Source organism: Rhinolophus sinicus, chromosome 6 (genome assembly GCF_057876585.1).
Source record: "Rhinolophus sinicus isolate RSI-liver-muscle chromosome 6, RSI-T2T, whole genome shotgun sequence".
Taxonomy (NCBI): Eukaryota; Metazoa; Chordata; class Mammalia; order Chiroptera; family Rhinolophidae; genus Rhinolophus; species Rhinolophus sinicus.
Window position 1 is genome coordinate 7,791,035 of NC_142506.1, and position 22,091 is coordinate 7,813,125.

At 44.1% G+C, this 22,091-nt stretch overlaps 1 protein-coding gene across 7 annotated transcripts in view; it reads left to right on the plus strand.

Moving 5' to 3' along the window:
- Positions 1-22,091, plus strand: part of ASAP1 (ArfGAP with SH3 domain, ankyrin repeat and PH domain 1) — a 293,346-nt gene that overhangs the window by 172,537 nt on the left and 98,718 nt on the right. For all 7 annotated transcript variants that reach the window (XM_074316678.2, XM_088798947.1, XM_088798946.1 and 4 more), the window contains one exon: positions 19,496-19,641. In XM_074316678.2, the coding sequence (XP_074172779.2) occupies positions 19,496-19,641 (146 nt within the window). The remainder of the gene's footprint in view (positions 1-19,495; positions 19,642-22,091) is intronic.

Here is a 22,091-nt window from a genome sequence, read left to right on the forward strand (position 1 = left end):
CAGTTACTATTTCCAAAGTAGAAAGAAGAAAAAGCATTAGTTGCAGTGGGTTTTAATATACATTTAAAAACTTAGTAGATGGGGGATCACTTTGTAAGGTATATAAATGTCTGATCACTATGCTATCTATACACTTAACCTAACAGAGTGTTGAATGTCAGCTATGATTGAAAAATAAAAATTTTTTTAAACTTAGTAGAATTATAGGTAATTTTGCCACAAGTGACATATGAGATGTTTAAAATCTCTTTGTGTAGTTGGCCAATCTTTTCAATGGCCACAGCTAAGCACATGAGGCTCTCTTCTTTCTGGAGTGTACCAGTATTGGTGACAGTGAACATCAGTATTGGTGACAGGCACGGGTGAAAGTTAGAGAGGAGAAGGGGGCAGGCGAGGAGATGGAGCCCTGGAGGGCCTGCCAGTTAGAGACTTGTCTTGTGGCCGGCGCCAGGGAACGTGTAAGTACATGTTTTAGCTTTGGTCTAGCGACTTTGTCATCTTGGGGACAAAAGTATGTTGTCAGTGGATAAGAAGAACGAAACCAAATTAAGACAAACCATGGGGAACCACGAGAAATGGTAGGTTTGAGCGCTGCAGGGAAGGAGAGGCTTTTTTGGAAACAGAAAAGGAGTTTCAAGGACTCTGACTCACGTCTTTTGTCACCATTATTGCAGTAGCCGCTCACTTACCCAGAGGTCAGGTCTGTAAGCAACCAGTTGTCTGTAACACAGCAGGAAACCTGAGGGGAGGGCAGCAGCAGGGTCTAATGGAAAAGGCTTTGAAGTCAGGCAGGTGTACATTTGTTGCAACTTGCTCTTACCCTGACTGGTAATGGGACTCTGAGCTGGTTACCTCACTTTTGTGGACGTCCATTTTCTCCCCTGTGAAACGGGGACCATGGTATTATAAGGTTGTGGAAGGGATTTAAAGAGCCAATATCTATAAAGGGCCTCCCACCTCGTGGGAGGGAGTTCAGTAAATTCTGTATGTTTATATAAATTGTGTATTTTATTTATGTTCTTAATGGTCATAAAATTACAGAGCTGAAAGGCACACTGAACAGGGCAGAGTGGACCCTCAAATACTGCACGGCCCACCTCTGCTTGTCAGCCTAGCTTTGTCCCCACTTGTTAAAGTCAAGTGAATTATGTAACTTCCCGTGAATCTTAAATTGCTTCACTGTAAAATGAGAAAATAGTAACTGATTTGCAAAGGCGTGTTCGGGCTGAAAGAGGTCATATTTAAGGACCCTAACAAACTGCCTGCCACGCAGGCAGTAGGTGCTTTACACATAGTAGGTGGAGGGAAATGGCAGCGAGAGCAACAGCGTGGGTTTCTTCTCTACGATCATGCAGTCGCTCTACAATAACATTGGGCCAGTCTAATTTTATAAAGCGCTTCATGAACCATTATCTGCCTCAGGAGTAAATGTCAGCTCTCCATAATGTTAGGGTTTATGCTCCCGGCTCCTGGCTTGTGAGCCCCAGAAGGGAGACCCAGCTGCAAGGCGGAGCCATGTGTACTCTGCTCGGGACTCCACGCGACTCCTTTTTCCCCAGTGTTCTTGCACAAGACACATTTCCTTCCTCTGCCACAATGGCCACATCATTTAACAGCTCCCACAAAGCCTCTTCCTTGGCGGGGCCCTTATTCTTTAAAGGGTTCGCTTGGTCACAGCTGTCCTGGATGTGGCAGAAGGGAGCAGTTGTCCTGCGTGTGTGTAAGGTGGGGAGTTCAAGGGGCGCATGCAGAATTTGGTTTCCATTTCCTCCCTCAGACTGTTCTCTCCTTGTGGTTGGCGCCATAGATAACTGAGCTTTGACCACCCGCCACCCCCATCCCGGCCCGGATTAGTTCTCTGGGTCTGTGCTATCTAATAGCCTAGCTTCTAGTCCGTATATGGCTTTTTAAACATAAATGAATATTAAAATCAAATACAATTTAAAATTCAGTTCCTCGATCTTGCATAGCCATCTTTTGAAGGCTCAGTAGCCTCGTGTGACTAGCTCTGCAATATTGGACAACGCAGACACAGGACGTTTCCATCATCACAGGAAGGTGCTTGGCTGCTGTAGGACGTATATCCCATTGTATTATAACCGTTGGCCGCTCTGTTACATTAGACCAGTGAGTCTCAACCGTGGCTGGTCCTTACAATCACCCGAAGAACTCTTAAAACACACAAAAGCCAGTATCCCTCAGGCCCACACGCCAAGAACCATTCCACAGTAGGGCCCAGGTATCAGGATTAAAACAGAATTCCTCCCCGGTGATTCTAGTGTGTAGCTACTATCAAGCACCATTGCACTGGCCTGTCGGCTCCTTGCTGAGGCTGGTGCTATAGGTCTTTCGTCTTTGTCTTTTGTGTGTTTGTCAACATTGTTTATTAGTTTGTTCAACAGACATTCATTGAGCACCTGCTACCTGCTACTATTCGGGTGGAGGTGTATTGGGCAGGTGAGGCAGAATCTCTGTCTCCATGAATTTGATGGTGCAGTGGGAGGGCTAGGTGGTCATCAGATCATCACGCCAGAAGGCATTTACGATTAGGAACAGGAAAGTGCCGTCTACAGGAAAGCTCACAGGTACAAAGGGAAATGACCAGAGGGATGTGATGTAGCTTGACGAGGATGCTGAGGGGATGCCTCTGAGGACATGGCATTCTTGGGGTCTTGGTGCTGTGCCTGCCTAAGCCAGCAAGCCGCTGAGATGGGTTGCCGTTATCCCCATTTCACGGCTGACGAGGCTGAAGCTTAAAAAGCCGGACTTCATCAGGATGCCACACCGAGCAAGTAGTGGAATGAGAGCCTGGCTGACTCCCGCTTTGCTGCTCACAGCTGCCCCTACCTGTCTTCTACCTGACCCGTGGTGGGGGCTCAACAAGTGTGGAATGAATTGCTGCTTGTTGGCTGGATAGGTCCCTGAGAAGCTCTCTGTGAATGGCTGTTAAATATTCACTAATCATGAATATTCACGAATGAACTGATCAAATGTAACCTCCCAGCGTTGTACTCCATGGGATGATTTTGGTGGTTTCTGGATGGCTTGGACATGTGGGGATAAACTCCAGTCTCACAGACTGCTGGTGATGGGGTTTGTGCAGTCACCAACGGCCCGCGCACACCCAGGTGTGTGGGCAGCTTGTGTGGGCAGCACTAGGACATTTAAGTCTTAAAACGTAGCTAGATGAGGAAAACTGGTGTTGCAGACCTTCCCATGACACACGCACGCTCAGTGGATTCCAGGCTGTTCCCCGCCAACGGCTTTTGGCCTCGTCCAAAGAAGCCACAAGAGGCTGAACCCTGAGATCTGTTTCCCAGTGTGTGTTTTCATAATGTTCTTGTTTTCTCACAGTGCTTAAGTGACATGAAACCCATTGATGCTTAAGAGGCATTTCTATATTTCTGGTTTGAGATTACCAGCCCCCCGCCCCAAGTGATTTGAAAGATGGTTGACAGTGGTGGAGGATCTTACTCTTAAAATGTATTTATTATTTTTACACATAAACTTTATCGATACCAATTAATAAACAGTATAATCACAGAAAAACAAATTATCTCCTTTAGTAAGTCCCTTAGTTTGAAAATGGCTTTGGGAAAGAACTGAATTCTATGCACTGCTTGGGTCAAGGGAAACTTTTCCCAGCCATTCAGATTTTCTGTGTTGTTTCTAAGTGTTGAAGTCTTAACGTCATTAGTCTGTGAAATATATTGTAATTTAGAAGGTATGCCTTTGTGTATGTGTCTCTCTCTCCCCTCTCTCCCCCTGTTCTTCTTCTCTCCCCCGCCCGCTGCCAGTATATGTTTAAAAAGCCAGTAGTTTCTTGAACACTGTAGAGGCTTTAAAATAAGTTGCCATCTTGGACACTTTTTCTTTCAAAAGACGGAACCTAATTCTCTTCCTCTCGACTGTGTGCCAGACTTACAACTCTCTTCTAACGAACAAGATGCCATGTGGTGTCCAGGGCCAGTTCATAAACGACATAGCTTCCACCCGAGTCCTCCTCCCCCACCCTACCGCCATCATTGGTTTTGGAGGAAGCCCACCACCATGTTGGGAGGCCACTCAGGCAGCCCTGTCGTCAGGGGGTCTCCCACCAAAACCCACCCGAGTGTGAATCTCTTGCCCCTGTCAGACCCCCAGGTGACTGCAGGCCTGGCTGACATCTTCCTCCCGGTCTGCGGGTCAGAGCCCAGGTCACAACAGTGCAGGTGGGAGCTTCTGCCCTTGCAAACGGGCATGTGCCTGCCTGTCGGGGGCCCAGTGCCGGGCAGTGTGTGTCTCGTGGGAAAGAAGAGCTTACTCCTTGTCCTGCTGTTAAAAAACAAAGTGATACACACTATACTTCTGTAAAACGCAAGGACGTATTCGTAGGAAGCAGGGCTGTACCAAATTTATTGTTCTGTCAGATGACTTAGTTGAGTTGAATTTGTTAATCTTTCTGAACAGATTTATTATTATTATGTAAACACACACGTGTACACTTTTCCTTAGGAGTAGACCTAGGATATTCCTGCTTCAGTAGGTCTTTTCTCTGATATTTTTTTCCCCCACAAATCCAAATGTGTATTTTATTATTATATGGCGGCTTCCAGGATTTATTTAGAATACATTTTGGCTTATTAGTAACATGTGGTGCCCCCTAGAAATCTATAACATTGTTATTCTGAAAGTTGGGACTCTTAAATCCTTTAATTTTAGTGAATAAAAAGATGACAGTGGTATGTAATTTGATTACAAGCATATGGAACGGAAGTCTTATTTCCAAAATATAGCTAGATTGTTGTAAACAGTTCCACAGCTTTTTTTCACTTCCAAAGAGAAAGCACTTGGCTTTCTCATTGCCTTCCCTTTTATTCCCCCCACTTTTCAGGTAGAATTACACAGTAAGTAGTTTTATAAGGACATTTGTGTTTTTTAAAGCAAAATTAATGTGATGTTCGCCCCAGAATTTCATTTTGTTAATTTATCTATTTTAAGAAACAGTTCATGGTATGTGATGAATTCTAAGATTTTAAACGTAAAATGCTAAATTCATCAATTGCTAGGAAGTGAATGTTTTCATATCTAAATAACTTCATTTTTCCAGTTTACATTTTGTCAGATTTAAAGGTATAATATGAAATGAATTGTAACTAGATTTGGTAATTAAGTTTGGTGTCTTACCATGGTATCTTTTTAATCCTGTTGTAGTCCGTGGGGAGAAAAAGTTTCTTAAAACGAATAGATAAGAGATAGAATAAATTAGAATTGTAATAGAAAGATAAGGAAGCATAAAATGTCAAAAGTCTACAAAGAGCAACTGGTCTGTGTTTAGGAAATTTTATATTGTTTTTTTAAGTTTGTGGGGGTTTTCTGTTTTGTTTTTGTTTTGTTTTGTTGTTTTTTTTGGAATTAAACTTGTTAGTAAAAAAATAATTCTAAGCCCTCAGAAGTAGAAGGCTTTATGATTAAAACGCTGTAAATACCTTTTGGTGATGGTGGTGATTTGAGCAAAGTCTACAAATTACTTTGGGCCCTCAAGGCATTTCCTATTCTTGTGGGTCCATTATTACTCCTTAAGAGGTGAAAACAAATTGAAATAATGAGTTCCCTTAGAATGGTCAAGGAAGGAGGCTTTTTCCAAAAGGGAGCATACTTATCCAGGAGAGTATTATTCCTCAAATTATGTGGGATAAATCCGAAGGAATTTAAAAAGCTACCTTTAGAAAATTAAAATCTCTTTCCAGAATAATCTTACAACTCCAGGCTCTTTAGGAAGTTCCAATTTTGTATTCAAGCTGTTGGTGCGAATATTCTGTTACTGGAAATCAGAAGCTATCTGGGTGTGTGTGTGTGTGTGTGTGTGTGTGTGTGACATTTCCTCCATTTTGCTGGTCTGGAATGATGCTCTCAGTTTTAAAATGAGTTAATTTTTATGAAGTATGCTTCCATCTTGGGCTCAAATGATGATTTAGCCCCTGATTGGTGACCAGGGAGCATTTTGTCAGAGAATGCTTTGAGCAGTTGTCTCTTCATTTCTGAAAACGGAAAGTAGTTTCTGCCACGTTGTGCTGTTGTAAAGAGTAACACACGTAGTGCAGGTACCCGATAATGGTGGTAGTGATGATGACCTTCATCTCATCAGCTTGAGGCTCTCCGAAATAGTGGGGGAAATTCCAAAGCAAACTCAGTTTGTCATCTTAGAGCCACTACCACATAGGTATATAGAAGGTGCTCCACCTAGTCTCCCCACCACCACCTCAAGCTTCAGTTTTCTCACTTCTCAAATGAGACAGTAATACCTACCTTGTTATGAAAGTTGGAAAGCACATATTTAAAATATGCAGTAGGATACTACTGGGACGTAGTAAGCATCAATGTAATTACTATAATTACAATTAGCTGCAACTATTTAATCAAAGCTGGAAAAATTTTAGCCAATATTTTCTTCAAATTACTTATTTATTCTTATATTTTTTCCATTTCTTTCTGGGACTCCAGTTACATTTATGTTGGACTGCTTGATACTGTCCCACAAGTCATTGAGACTTTCTTTATTTTGAGTCTGTATACTCTGTGCTTCAGTTTGGATAATTTCTACTTACCTGTCTTCAGGTTTAACAGCTCATTTCTTCTGCAGTGTCCAGTCTGCTATTAGTTTCAGCCAATTAATTTTTTTTATCACTCATGAAATTCTTAATCTCTTCAGCCATTTAATTCATCTTTTTCTATGGAGTCTTAAAAATATTTGTAATATTTATTTTCAAGTTGTTCTTGTACTAAATCCAACATCTGAGTTACTGTGGTTCTGTTTGTCTTGACTGGTTTTTCTCTCTGTTGATTTTCGGCTACATTTTTTCTGTTTCTTTGTGTGTCTAGTAATTTCTGTTTTCATGGTAGACACTGTGAGTTATATATTGTAAAGTCTCTGGTTCTGTTCTCTTTCTGTGAAGTGTGTTGTGTTTTATTCTAGTACACAGTTAAGTTGCTGGTGATCACTATCACCTTGATCCTATAAAAGGCTTTCTTAGAGTATGTTTGTTTTAGTTTTGCTCATAGTCCTAGCATGTAGCCCTTAGTCCTGCAGCATTCTCCGTACTCTGACGGCATGACCCTTCTGGGCTTTCAGCACAGAGTTTTACAAAACCCTACTAACTTTGTGGGACTTGAATTCCAAACGTTTTCTTTAGCATTGGGAAGTTGCTGAAATCTGCTTCACTCTTTGGATGTGGTTTTCTGCTGGGCTCCTTGAAGTATCATTCATGCATATGCAGTTCGGGATCAGCGAGGGGTTTCAAGGGAGAATATATAGAGATTTGAAGGCTCTTCTTTTCTATGACTTCTTCCTTTCTAGAATTTCCCCCCTCAATTTCCAGCTGCTGTAGCCATCCCAAACTCTGACCTCTGACACCTCTGCTCAGTCAAAAGCCACTTTCTGCTTGAGTTCTAATTTTTTGTCCAGTGTGGACTGAGGTCTGCCCAGAGGTGAAAAGCCAGGTAACTGTCGTCTTCTCTAGTGTGGTTCCTTTCCTTGAAGGGTAACATCCCCTCCTGATTCTGCCTGCTTTTATTTGCTCTCCAGTGGCTTCAGACAGTTGTGTTTTATATTTGGCCATCATTCATAATTGTCATTGACAGGAGCATTAGTCTGGTACAAGTTACTCTGGCAAATTATCCACTTCAGACCTTTAATTATAAAAGTTATATATGAGTAATTCATTTATCAAGCCGTTCTTGAGCATGTAGCTAGCAGGGATTGACAGAAAACTCTTGGATCACACAGAGGTGACTATTTCAGGGTACTTGGCCTTGAATATATGACAGTATATGTAAATGACTGAAGGGAGGTATGTGTGTCTTCAGCTTGGGTTAGTGAACCTCGCATGCCTGAATACAGGAAATTGGCATTTCATTCATTTAATCAAAACTGATTGTTAGTGCTGGAGAACGGAGTGGGTCATAGAATGAGAGGGATAAACAGTGATTTCTGCACTCCTGAACTTGCAGTTCATTGTAAAGTAAATGTGTTTACCTTCCAGTCTGTTTACCTTCTAGTCACACTTTGCGGTTAGGTTTTAAAGTTTGCATGTATAAGTGGAGTCAAAACAACCCTTGAAGATCTTTGGATGGCCTGTAAAGTACACTTAAAATATAACTCATTTGCTGTATTTACAAAGTATTGACATTCCTTTAGGAGCCCTGGTATTACACACACACACACACACACACACACACGGTCATTAAAGCAGTCACCCTTAGTCCAAGGAGAAGCTCCCGCTCTGAGCAGGTGAAGAAAGAACAGATTGGCACCATTGCTCATGCCCCACCCCCATGCTTAATGAGTTGAATGGGGGGGGGGGTCCCCAGTGCTATTTGCATTGTTTTTTCTCTCTCACTCTTGTTCTTTCATATATTTACTAAGTTAAATCTCATCAGTTAAAGGCACAGCTGTGTGACACCATTGTGGTTTTCAGTCCTTCCAGACTAATCCTTTTACTGCTTACGTAAAGATTCAGGTTTGTGACCAGCTACAGTTTTCTTTGAGGGCCACTTTTGTGCCTTAAACAGACCCTCCTTGACAATTACAGTCAAGATTCTATGTCCTGTCCATACCTTGCTGCCTCTTATTCCAAATTGCGTTTTGACCCCACTCTTGGATGGTTTGTGTCTCGTCAAACTAGGATTGTTTGTTCTTGTATGAAGTGTTGCACACACTATAGCAGAGAGTCTGGAGGAATTCAGGGCCTTAAGATTTATTTGTGTGGATGGTATTCTCCCCAGGTCTACTTAAGTCCACCATCTTTCGCATGCCCTCCTAACCACGTGGAATCTCGCATGTGAAGCAGATCCATCACGGTTCTTCACATGAGACACCGTCTTAAGGCATGCATGCTCTGTGATAGCCTCTGGGAAGCAGTCATGCATGTGTCGAATTCCATTTGTGGTTTGCATGTGGACATGAATTTTAAAGTGTCTGTTTCTAGGACTGGTGGGGACTGTACAGCTGAGTCGTTAGCCAGAAAGATAACTACTTATTGAATTTTCTGATGCCCCTTTTGGGGATGGAAATCAGGCAAGTTGGTATTGATTCTGAAGTGTTTATCATGGGTAATCAGTGCTGTAAGACAGAATGATTAGGGGCTGATGGAGGATGGCTTTGCATGGCCAGCTTGCTACTTGATTCACAAACAACAGAAGGATATTCTCAGATTTCCTATGCCTCCAATAATTGATCAAACATATACTTTTTCTTTACGGAGACTTGCAGGGGACGTCCACTGTGAAACACCTGGGTCTGATTTTTCTAAGTGGCGTTTTCTGTTTGTTGGGGTTTTTTCCCCCCGCTCATTGTGAAAGTATAATATATATTAGCATATTTGCTGTAGAAAATTCAGATGAGCGGAAAGAAGTATTAATTAGCCATGTTTTTTATTTTTTAAACTCTATTCTAGTGTGTGTTCCGAATGACAGGGGACATGCTCAGGTGGCGCCAGCACATTTGTGCCCTCATTCTCCTACTCGGCCACACGCAGGCTGACGCCTTTTTCAGGGATTCTGAGGTGGAGAGACCGGTATTGCTGTCGCGCTTGGGGGTGTTGCGTGCTGCCTGCACGGTCAGGTGTTGGAGCAGTTCTGCTGAAAGCGCAGGGGCTCCGGGCCTGAGAGCTGGGATGTGAGTTCTGCTCCGGCCGGAAGCAGCTGAGTGGTTCTTAGCAAGTCCCTTCATGTCTCCGGACCTCGGTTTTCTTATCTCTGAAACAGGGAAGGTGATCCTGACCTTGTATGTTTATGAAATGCTGGATCTGAAATGAGAGGAAGATTCTTCTGCAGCCCTAAGGGGGAGTTCGGGGGTCCAGCAGATAATGCCTTTCCCCACCCAGGCCCTCGGCTGGAGACGGCCGCCTGCGCCTGTGGGTCTCTCTGGTCGCCTGTGCTGTTGCCCTCCCTCGGACTCACTGGGCCCCGCACCCATGGAGGGCGAGAAGCTTTTGTCTTTAGATTCAGCTCATGTTTTCTCTGTGATCCTGGCATTCTGGGGTCATAGATCCTTTATCATCAGAGAACAATAGGCCTTCTCCTCTGACTTTTAAAAAAAAAAACTTGCAAGGCGGAATTTTTCAGTCAATTTTAGGGGTTTTGGGAACCCCTGAAATTGAGGTCAGGACTGCTGATTGCTATAAATAGTACATTAGTACATAATCTATGCATATACTCTGTATAGTATGAATGCATAAATAAGTCGTTAAATAAATAAGTAAACAAGCATTAATTAGAAATGTACACTTTGCCGACATGAGTGGATGATCAGAAACAGTCTGGAGAGCACATCCCTGCCCGGGCCAGGTCCTATTCCAGGCTACCTCATCAACCCAGTGAGCCTTTCTTTCCTAATTATTTCACACATCGTTTATAGCCAAGAAGCTAAAGCTCAGAAGGGCTACGGGATGTGCCCAAGGCCACACATCTAATGAGTTAAATAACCTTTGGACCCCAGTATAAGTGCTTGATGAAAGCTTCTGAATTAAAAATAAAATAAAGTGGGCGTAGCTTTTAAATGACACCTGTTTAGGAGAAAGCTTGCCTCCACTGGATGATGGGTAGTCAGATCGTCGGAGGCTGGAGTAGTCCAGGAATTGTTGGTTTGCTTTCTAGCTTGTCCTCAGGGCCGGATCGCAAAGCATTAAAATTACCGAGCGAGCCATCAGCAAACCCAAGTGTGATGTGTATTTTATGTGGCATTTCGGAAGCCTGAACGATGGAGCCAGGAAAAAGAACATTTCTGTTTCTACTGCCATGAAGTGAAGTTCAAGTGCCCTGTAAATGCTGAGTAATCGCCCTGCCGAGCGAGCTCTGCGGGCATCTTTTCCGGGGGCTGTTAGTTAATGGATTTGTCAGTTGCTGTGGAAATGGGAGTCTGCATGCTGAGTTTCCAGATAACAAACTCCCTAGAGACTGGAGCAGATTCTTGCAAAGGCTTGGCTAGAACTTTGGAAGAACAAATCCAAATTCAAAATGACCCTGAGAAATTAGAGGAGTGAATCATCCAAAGTGGCATGAAGGAAGGCAATTATAAAATAATAAAAAAAGTGCACAGGCCTTTTTGCCTCCAAGGATGTTGCCTTTCATCTTAGCGGCAGACCCGTGCAGTGAGTGGTGGTGGGAACAGATGAGGAAACCGAGGCCAGGGAAGTGAAATAACTCGCTCATCATCGAGTACATGTTGTATCTAGACTAGCGAACGTTGTGTCTAAGAAAATGCCGTATGGACTATAAATCCAGCCCTCATTCCCTGGTAACATGATGTGTGTAAAGTTAGAACATGATGTTTTCAGGGTCACCGGGTGGGTGCTGCTGTTTTATGGGGTGGTGTGGCCCAACAACCGGAGCTCCACTCTGAACAGGGGTAGAGGGCAAGGTTTTTATAAACTTGACCTACCAGTTCTAGATCCAAGACAGTGAGCTCTGGAGAGAACCCCGCATTCGCCTCCCTGTAGCTCTGCCCGCTCGCGCAGACGTGAGCTTTCTGACCGGGTACTCCGTGATGCCTTATGGCGTGCTGCCACCTCGTACTTGGCCTCTACCTTACCCCAGGGCTACTTGTTAACCAGCTGCTCATTCTTCAAGTCTCTGCTCAGTTACCCTCGTGAAGTCTAACCTGCTCCATCCCAGTTTTGCGACATATTCATTTATCAGATCTTAAATGGGTGCCCCTACTGGGTCAAGTTCGATGAGCAACATATTTTCATACAAGGGAAAGAAAATCAAGTTAGAACTCTTCCTCCCGCCGTACAGATAAATCCATTGCTGATGGATTGTTTAAATGTTAAAAAGAGAATAAAACTAAACTTAAATATTAGAAGGTTTAGGATACACTTTAACATTAGAACCCTGCCTCATATTATATAAACAAATACATTGCACTAGATTGAAGATTTAAATGTGTGGGTTTATTTTTTAAAAAAAATAAACATTAGAAGGTTTAGGAACATAGTAAGCAAGGCAGGAAACCCAAAAGTCCTTTGAGTAAAGATTGGAATATTTAACTACTTGAAATTTCAGAAGTTCTGTGTGGCAAAGGGCACCATAAACAACATTAAAAGACAAATGGAAGAAAATATTTGCCACACGTATTACAAAATATTGCTGTCCCTTATGTAATTCAGCCCTCTTACAACCTGATATGAAGAGACAAGCAATGGAAAACTGCGCCAAGTATGTGAACAGGCAGAAAAGGAAATGTGAATGGACAATAAAATACAAAAGGATACGGAGGTTTACTATACTTAAGTTTTTCACATCCATCTGGCAAGAACTTTTGAAAAATGTCTATGTGCTGGTGAGGTCACAGAGAAATAGGCTCTTTTATGTTTGCGTGGTTGTTGGGGATGTGAATTGCTACAGCCAACCTCTTTGGAAAAGATCATGGCAATATTAATAAAAATTTGAAATGTACACCGTATCCCTCAACAATTCTGCTTTTATAAATATCTTTTCAGAGATAAAGTTACAGCACGTAAGAGCTTGCGTATAAGAATAGTTACTGCTTTTGGTGGCAAAAACTGGAAGTCTCTCAGGAGAAGAATAGTTATACAAATTGTGATATTGTTTGGAATATAATCACAGTTAAAAAATAATTAGATTTAATTGTACTGAATCTCTTGATCTTTATTCACAAGGGAAAAAGTAAACCATAGTCTTATATATAACATCCCATTTGTTTTTTTTTAAGTGACAAAAGGGAAGCAAAGCACTATGCTTATGTGTGTCTGTATGTTTTAAGCGTAGAGAAAGCTTTGCTGAGATATCCTCAGAAGCATTCACTTTGCGCACATTTCAAGGAGAATGAGGTTGGAGAAGGGGAAGGGGGAAATAGTAATTTTTATTTTTATACATCTTAGTATATGAGTGATCTTTGTAATTTTAAAAACAAACGGAATTAAAATTTTAAAAGTGTGATTAGTGCTACAAAGTATGTGTAGGATAGAATAAAAGAATTTATCACTTCCTCCTCTGGCAGCGCTATAATTGATAACTCGTATTACAGGGCTTTACTATTGCAGTTGTAGCTCATTGTATTTTATATGCCTGGCACAGAGCCAATGCTGAGTATTTTTTGAAGGATGGAAAAAAGACTTGTTCCGAGAGGTTTCACTGCACACCGAGCATTTTACTGAGCACTTTGGTGCCCTTTGCCAACTGTGCGCACCCAACGCTGGGACCTGGGTGCACAACAGATGAGATAAAGTTGGGAACCTGGGCATTGCAAGAGGCTGAGGAGAGGAATGAACCACAAGCTTGTCTGGGAGGTTCCACGTATATTTGACCTTGAAAGAGGCAAGCTGAGGCCTGGAGCTTGTGATGGAGCTTGGCGGACTGGAGCACTTCAGCTGGGTTGCATGACTAGGAGAATAACCCATGTCTCCACGCCGCGCTCCGGGAACTTTGCTAGGCCCAGGAAGGTAACATGATAAACACAGGTTGCTCTGGACTCTTGGCACAGAGGATAACTTGCATAAGAACCTGGGAAAAGAAGCGAGGCCCCCAGGAAAGCATGTGGGAAGCTAAGGAAGTGAGATTACTTTGGAGTCAGGGATGGTACCTCACATGTCATAAACATCCACCTTAGGCCAGAAACTGGATGAGGCACATTGTATGCTTTTCTCATCGAGTTTGTGTAATAACCTTACCAAATAGGTACAACTGCAGCTAAGAAGGCAGAGTCAGAGATCACATATATATTGCCCCGGAGCCGCAGCTGGTCAGGGGAAGACCTGGGATTTGATCCACAGTCGTCTTATGTACCCTGGAGTCCTCCCCAAAATACCATGATATATTCAGGTTATACCGGAATTAACATCACAATTTCAGCCCTAAGTCTCAGAGTGAATGAAAGTGATAAAAGTAAAGACATTTTTACAGGCTCACCGTGTACTTCACAGGTATTATCTATCACGCTTCACGTAGGCCATGGAGGCCCAGGAAAGTTCAGTGGCTTTTTCAGGGTCACATAGGGCCAGTCAGGACCAGAGGGAGACTCACACCAGGGACCAGGCCAGTGTCCATCCACTGCACGGTGACGATGCCTCAGTGAGCGTCAGGTTGTGCCTCGTCAGGTCGGGCACCCCAAGGGAGGACTTACTAGGTGTGCCTTGGAGGCCTACACTCATTCCATAGAAATGGTCTGTGTGGGTCTGTGGTGTTCTCTGTCGGTGCTGCTGCTTGCGCCAAAGAGTGTTCGTCTTAACACGTTGCGTACGGCGGGGTTTAAATCCCTCGTGAAGATTCTCGTGATCCGTACGCAACGTGTTAATGACGACGTCTTTCCTCCTTAGCACACCCTGTAGGAGTCAGCTGGGTAGGTGCTACTAGAACTGTTCTGTAGATGAAACTAAGGCCCCCGAGAGCCTCGGTGGCCTGACCAGGGCCACAGGGTAGTGAGTGGCTTGAGCTAAGACCTAGCTTTTCAGGTCCCTCGATCATTCGACATCTGGCTCAAATGAGAAGACTTCTAGGGGTTCCAACACTCGACCAAGCGTATTGGCTAAGAGCACAGGCTCTGCACTCAGCGCCCAGCTGTGTGACCTTGGGCAACTTGTTTAACCTCTCAGAACCAGTTTCTGCATTGATAAAAGAGGGATACTAGTTGTGAGCATTGCCTGACTTGATGTAGGAAAAATACTTAGCACCGTTCCCGGCACATGAAGTGATCAAAAATGTTGGCCGTAATTATTGTTGCAATTAATAATTGTTAATTATCGTTGTTTTAATTTTCATTGTCATTATTGTGGGACAGGGGGTCTTTCTTATCCCCCCAGTTTCCTAGGTGTTTATCATTAAGCCTTTCTGGTAGTGGATTCCAGTCTCCATGGCCATCTTTTCCTGAGTCTGTCAGCAGAAAAGGGCGGGCTCTGGAATCAAAGGAGGGCTGGGTTCTAATGTGGATTCACCATTGAGTTTCACTTTCTTACCGAGGAAACAACGGCCTTGCAGGAGCGTAGGATCTTCCCTATGATGGACCCCACTACACAGTCAGTGCTTAGTATTAATACATGGCAGCTGTAGTTACGGCGACAGAATCAGGTTTGGTTGGCAGGCTGGTCGGGAGGTTTTCGGAAAGCTTCCCCACATGGTAAGGTCTAACGCAGGGTGGCAAGTAGGCAAGCACCCCGCAGAGAAAGGCCTGTCTCACTGTGGCAAGGGTCCTGAACATCCTTGTCTGGAGAACAGACAAGGTATTTTTAAAGAACATGGAACTTGAATATTCCCGAGGCACTTGCTATCGCCAGCCCCGAGGAGGGTACACTGAGTGCTGTCACTGGCTTCAGAGTGTCATGGGAGCCTCTGCCCCGGGGCCACCCCTGGCCGACTCCACGGTGCTGGCCCGGCCTGGGCAGCCTGTGCCATTGTTGTCGCTGTTCCTGTCATCAGAAACACTTACCGAGCGTAGGGTATACCGTGCAGTCTCACTTCATCCCCACAGAACCTCTGTGAAGTAAGTCCCATCGTACACGTATCGCACAGCAGGGGACAGGAGGATCAGGAAGCTGAAATTGGCGGAGCCCAGGCCGCGCCCAGTGAACATGGACCTGGGATTTGAACGAGGTCTGTCCCACTTTAGGATATGGGGAAAGTCCCCAACTCTGAGACCAAATCGGCTTCAGTTGAAGTTCCCCTGTTTATGAGCTGTATGACCTTGGGCATGTTTTTTCTGTGTCTCTACAACGAGGACAATAACAGTACTTACCACCTAGCTTGTTAATAAGAGTGAAGTAATGTAGGTAAAGTGCTAAATGCAGTCAGCAACACATGCTGAATTCTCAACAAACCAGCTATTATCACTGTTATTACTGGGAGAGTAAATCACTGCTTAGGTATCGCCCTGGGGGGGAAATGTTGGGACGAAAGTAAAGGCCCCTTCAAGCTGCGTGGAGCTTTTTAAGTGCTTAATATCTCTGAGTCATCCGGCCCAAGAAATGCCAGCCGCTGAAATCCTGACTAAGTGGCCCTTTCAGGTTCAGTTGGTAAAACTATATTATTGTGTTCCTTTTTCACAACTGAAAGGAGTCACGTAGCTCTTAGAATTATTTTATGTTCTCCAGCAACACCGTGAATGCCAGAAATTCCCTACAAATATTTGAAAAGCTTGGGTCTCCATAATGAATGGATCGCATTTCCCTGTTTCCCTATTCTTGTATTCAATCTCTATTCTCACCTGCTTTCCCCAGCCCCCACTGTAGCAATCTCCCAGAAGTCTTCTAGCACTTGAATGTAGTAAGATCTTAACACAGCGTTATCTTGCTTTCTGAAATGTCCTGAACAGGTCAGGCCATTTCCTGCCTCGTGGGTCCCTCTCATTCAGTCACACCCAGGCCTGTGACAGGGCCCTTCCACCCCCCACCCCGCACCACCAAAGCCCTTTTATTGTCCCCTTCTTGTCTGAACCCCTGAATTTACATTCCATTCAGATTGCTTCCTGGACTCTGCAAAGGCCCCTCCCTCCCTCGGCCCTCACTCTGTCCTCCACCAGAATCATGAAGCATTCTGTAATACTTTCTTCACTGGTTGGTGGGTACACAGATATTCTGTTAGTCTAAAGATTTTTACGTCATTTGAAATATTTTATAATTTGAAGCAAACAAACCAAAAGCCTGATAGTTGTGTTTTATTTACCACTGAGACACTTTTCTTGAAAGCAGTTGGAGTGGCAGCTGCATTCTCTTTTTGCTGGGCTCCAAAAGCAGGACATGTCAGGTGGGCTGTGATTCTGAGTGTTGAGTGAGGCTCTTTGGCCTCCGACAGGAGTTGTCAGGGGTAGCTGCAGCTTAGGAGGGAGAGCAAGCACATGCATCCTGTCTGTGAGCTGATGAGGCCTTTCTTTTGTGTTTTTCTGCGCCATTCCTCTGAGTGAACTTGGGCAGTAACCAGAGCTGCGTCTTATCTTTTTTAATATCTCAGCCTGAAATGCTGACATCCACTGTAGGCATCGTGAATTTTTAATGTGGTGATGATTGGAAGACTGCTGGGGCCTCATTTTGTTTCACTGGACTGCTGTGACACTTATTTCCTGTGTTGCATTTCGACTTCCTTCCCCAGTTCAGACTCTTTTTCTGTTTCATGAGATCCATTGCTCCCGCTCAGTTACTCAGGGCATGTGTGAGAGTGACATGTGTTAAAATTTCGTCTCAGTTATTGAACAAGAAGGGAATGCTTCTTAAGTTCCTAAAAAGGAAATCAACAAATCCACATCAACAACTGTTTACTGAACTCCAGCTTCAGAAGCCTAGCTTACTGAAAACTTTGCAGTGGTTTGTTGGGTAGAGATGCAGAGGTGAGCCAGAGGCGATCCCTGCAGCTCTTGGTCTGGTGGCTGGGAAAGATCCTGCACTTAACGCAGATACGATGTGATGTGGTTGGAAAGTGGTGCAGAAGAGGTACAGAGAATTCTGGGCAAGGAAGGGTCATTGCCAACTACGGGACGGCTTTATAAAGGAAAAGGTGTTGAATTAAGCCTTTAAAAAGATACGGTTGTGAGAGAGGGGATTTTGTTAGACACGTATTTGTTCGTTTATTCCTTCAGTAAATATTATACATCTACCATGGGCTTCCATGCAGATGCGTGCTTCCCTGTATGTCGCGGCAGAGGGAGAGAGGTGGAGAGGTGAACACAGGCATTAGAAATGCTTGTGCGTGACGGCAGTACCCATCACCTCCACTCACGTGTCTTTGGTCGGCGCAAATTGCCTCCCATGCTTTGTTCCTTCCAGGGTGTGGGGATGTGCGGTCCTCTTTTCCATAACCCTGCAAGAACTGGGAACCTAGATGTCCGTGACAGTGGTAATGTCTGCTGTAAGAGTCGCAAGATCTGATGCACCATTTTATAGGATCCCACTGGGTGCTGTATAGACAACAGGCTGGGGGAAAGCAAGAGCTGCAAGAAAGAGACTCTGGCAGGAAGTTTTTGCAGTGATCAAGGCAAGAGCTGATATTGGACAATAGTGACAGCCATGGGGATGGTGAGACGTTGTCAGCTTTTGGATATAATTGAAAGGTGGAGCCAACCGCGTTTGCCAGTGGATTGGATCTGAGCCATGAGAAAGAAAAATCCAGTGTGACTTGGTGGGTTTCAGCCTGAACAATTCTAAAAATGCGTTTGCCGTTAACTGCGATATAGGGGACGGCAGAGAAAGGAGGCTTGGGGGCAAAAATCAAGGGTTTGTGTTTAGCATGTTAAGATCAAACATAGTTATCAGGCATCCTCGTGCAGATATTGAGTAGGCAGTTCTGATTCATAAGTCTGTGTTTCAGAGGTGGGGTCTGGGCTGGGGATGTCAGCTGATAGGAGTTATTAAAAGCTGTGAGTTTAGGGGACATCCCGAAAGAGTGAACATTGATAAAAACAATAAAGGCCCAAAGCAGTCAGGGCTGTGCCACGTGATGAGGTCAGAGTGATGAGCGCCCAACAGAGACAGCAGAGGTCAGCCATGAGGTGCGAGGACAGTGAGGAGAGTGTACTGTCCTGGAAGCCAAGTAAATAAAGTGTTTTCACAAACGCATAGACACGGACAACAGTATGAAAGTTCCCAGAGGGGAAGGGGGTATGGGGCGAGTTCAAGGGGGTAAATGGGGTGAAATATATGGTGACAGAGGGAGATCAGACTCGGGGTGGTGAGCACACAATGCAAGATACAGATGATGTATTACAGAATTGTACACTGGAAACCTATATAATGTTATTAACCAGTGTCACCCCAACAAATTTAATTTTTTAAAAAAGAAAGTGTTTCAAGGAGGCGGGAGTTGTGATTTATGGAGCATTTACTCTTACGAGAAGCTTTTGTATATTTTGTCTCAACTCATCGGCAGCACAATCTTATAAAGTACATATTAGCTCCAGTTCATAGATCAGAAAAGCAAAGCTCAGAGTGAGGACACTTGTTCACAAATATTTGATCGCTACCTCACATATGCCAGCTGGGATGGCAGCCGTAGGAGATGAAACACTAGGGTAGCAGCAAGCTCCCAGGTGCGGTGAAGCCAAACTCAAGACCCAGCTCCATCCATTCCCCCCGGCACGCTTTGCACCAAGAGCTGGTGTGAGAAAGTCCTGGGGCCTTAGACTAAGTTCAAGGAAATTAAATTAGAACACATGGATTTTTCGTTTGCATTCCAAGATTAATTTTCTGAGAATTTGCCCCTTATTTCCTGATCATCATAGTTTCCTAATTGCTTGAAAAGGTGCTGATAATTTGCCCCCTCAGCCAATGGGGAGTCAGAGGATGCATTGAAGCATAAGTGAGCTGAATGCCGTGGTAGAGAAACGGGGCATCTCCCTCGGTAAAGACGGAGGGAGAACATCCAGTGCTCGGCTAAGCACCTTCTGGACGTTCAGTAAATAATTGATGCAGTTTCTCTTTGCTTTCCTTTGAGAGTGTCTGGTGATCAGTAGTTGTTCCGAATAACTCGTCACTGTGGCAAATGATAGCTCAGCCTCCTCTTTCTTCTTCTCTTCTAGATCACGTACAAAATGAAGAAAACTATGCACAAGTTCTTGATAAGTTTGGAAGTAACTTTTTAAGTCGAGACAACCCAGATCTTGGCACCGCCTTTGTCAAGTTTTCTACTCTCACCAAGGAACTGTCCACACTGCTGAAAAATCTGGTAAGCCATTTCATACAGGACTTTGCCAATGACGGCCAAAAGGCTTTCTCGTCCGAGGCATGGAGTCCCGTGTAAAGAAAATACCACTGTGAAATTCCTAGAATGTGTACCTCTGACCCAGCTGATAGCAGGGGAGATTTATTGACTCTGAGAGAAATGGGTTAACCTGAATTCTTTTCCACATTCTACCGCTGTTTTGTTTTTGTTTTAGGAAATTTTTAACAACTCCAGCTAGTTGAAAGAGGGATGATGATTTCTGTGTCAAACAGACCTGTTCCATCCCACTTGTGTGAAGATGATTTTGATCCCCAATGTAAAAATAAGTAACTTCTCCCAACTCCCCACATCCTTTTAACCACCTCCAAGAAGAATATTTTGAGATTTAGGGAATCTGGTTGCAGAAGTAGATGGCAAGAAGAATCCCCCGAAATCTGGGACACTGGAGCTGCAGGCCTTAGGAGGCAGACTTGGGGCGGGGGTGCTGTTTGCCAGGCAGTGTTGTCTGTGTGTCAGCAGACGGTGCCCACCACCCTTACACTGTGTCCACTCTGTGTGGCACTACCACCCACACTTGCCTGTGGGTAATTTATTCAAGTTTCTTTTCCCCCAAGTCCCAAGAGATGGGGGTACAGGGAGGTTGAAAGGTGCCCAAAGGAACACTATCCTGATTTCCTCAGCCTTCTTCTCCCTCAGTCTTGGGATTGCATCGGTGCCTCCTGTAAGGCCCCAGAGTTCAAACTCAACATGTCGCGGCCCTGGGTCAGTTACTCATGTCAGATAGGCTTCTTGGCCTATGCGTGAATCTTGTCACAAATCGATGTGATACAAATGGCTGGCTTAGTTTTCATTTCCTCTTAGAAATGAAAACTAATATTCCATAGCATATAGTATATTAGCCTGAATATTTGACTAATCAGAATACTCTTCCTTCCCTATCATACCTGATGCATTGATGTGTGTATGTGTGTCTTCCTGACAACTCAATTCTAATTAGTGGTGTAGGCCATTGAGTTAGTCTCACTCTGTGACAACTAATCTTAAAGATAATGAAGGTTAAAAATAGAAATTTGTCTTATTTTCAAAAACTTGAGGAAGGATAACTTTGAACTCAGCACCTACATATTCCTACGCTTTGGGGTTTCTTTGATAAACCTGTGATATTTCTGTAAGTTTTAGATTATTTAAACCTCTTATTCAGAAGGGGCCTGTCATTTCTCCCTCTTCTGGGTATCACCTGCCTTTTGCTGGTGGCATTGCTCAAAGGGGGGAATGGTGGGAAAAAAGGAAGTGACAGCCTCTGCCAATTCACTTTGGTAATAAGCAGTAAAAGGCTTGCCTGGGAGGAAGCTGTTTTCTCTGAGGTAGCTGTTTTCACAGGAATGTCTTCCTGAGACCAAGTGGATTTGGGTCACGTCCAGAGCCATCACATCCACGTTTCCTGGACCATTCCATTTCTACCCTTGCCTGCACTGTGGGTCCCTTCCCTCTGTGTATCTGCCGGCCACACCAGTCCGGGGCCACTCAGGCATCACTCATTGTCTGCATCTGCTTACCTAGTAATGCATTTGCTTACTGCCCTGCAAAGACCACTGATACTTGTTGCACACTTTCAGAACTTGGCCATGTGCATACTGCGTGGATTTCTTATTTAACAATTTACAGCAATCGTCCAGTTATTCTCTCTTTAACCCAGATGAGGAAACTGAGGCACACTGAGATTATATAACTTGTTCGGGCACTGTGAGGAAACAGATGTGAGGCCAAACACTCTGTCTCTGCAGCCACCGTCTTTCCCACCCTACTCCACCACCTGCTCTGGGGGTTGTCTCCTTAACTAGAAGAAGTGCCCATCTAGCTATTCCCCTAACCATACCCAAGCTGAAGGCCGCCTTCTTCCATGTCTGCTCCCCTTTAAGGAATAGAAGTCTCAGAAAGATTTAACATTGCAAGAAGACCTGCACATTTAATTAAAAATATAAAAACAAGCATTTCCCCGTTGAAGTGGGCGCAGGTAGAAGAATCCGTTTGTACTGTAGTTGGTTACTAAGGGAATGCTATTCTGACTGAATAAAGTCAGTCCCAGGAGTGTATACGACCTGACAACAGCCAGCCGCTTGCTGCTTCCCTTTTTTGTTTTGCCAGGAAAGGGAAGATGGGGCTTTGCCTTGGAGCAGAGGGCACAGAAGAAGCCAAGCCCCCCAGGGAGGGAGGGGTTTCTGGGTCAGCTTGCAGCATGTGCAGTCCCAGGCTGAGGAGTTTAGGGGCGCACTCCCCCTTGTTGAAGCTCTGGAACGTCCCCATGAGAACCAGTATTTCTCAGAAGATTCACCAAAATTTTATTCACTTAGGTTAGTGAAGGCTGGAAACATTAAGCAAAAGTTGGGTACAGTTGAAATTTAGAAAGCAAGATTTTAAAAGGACCCTTTCACATTTTTTAGGTGTTCTGATTG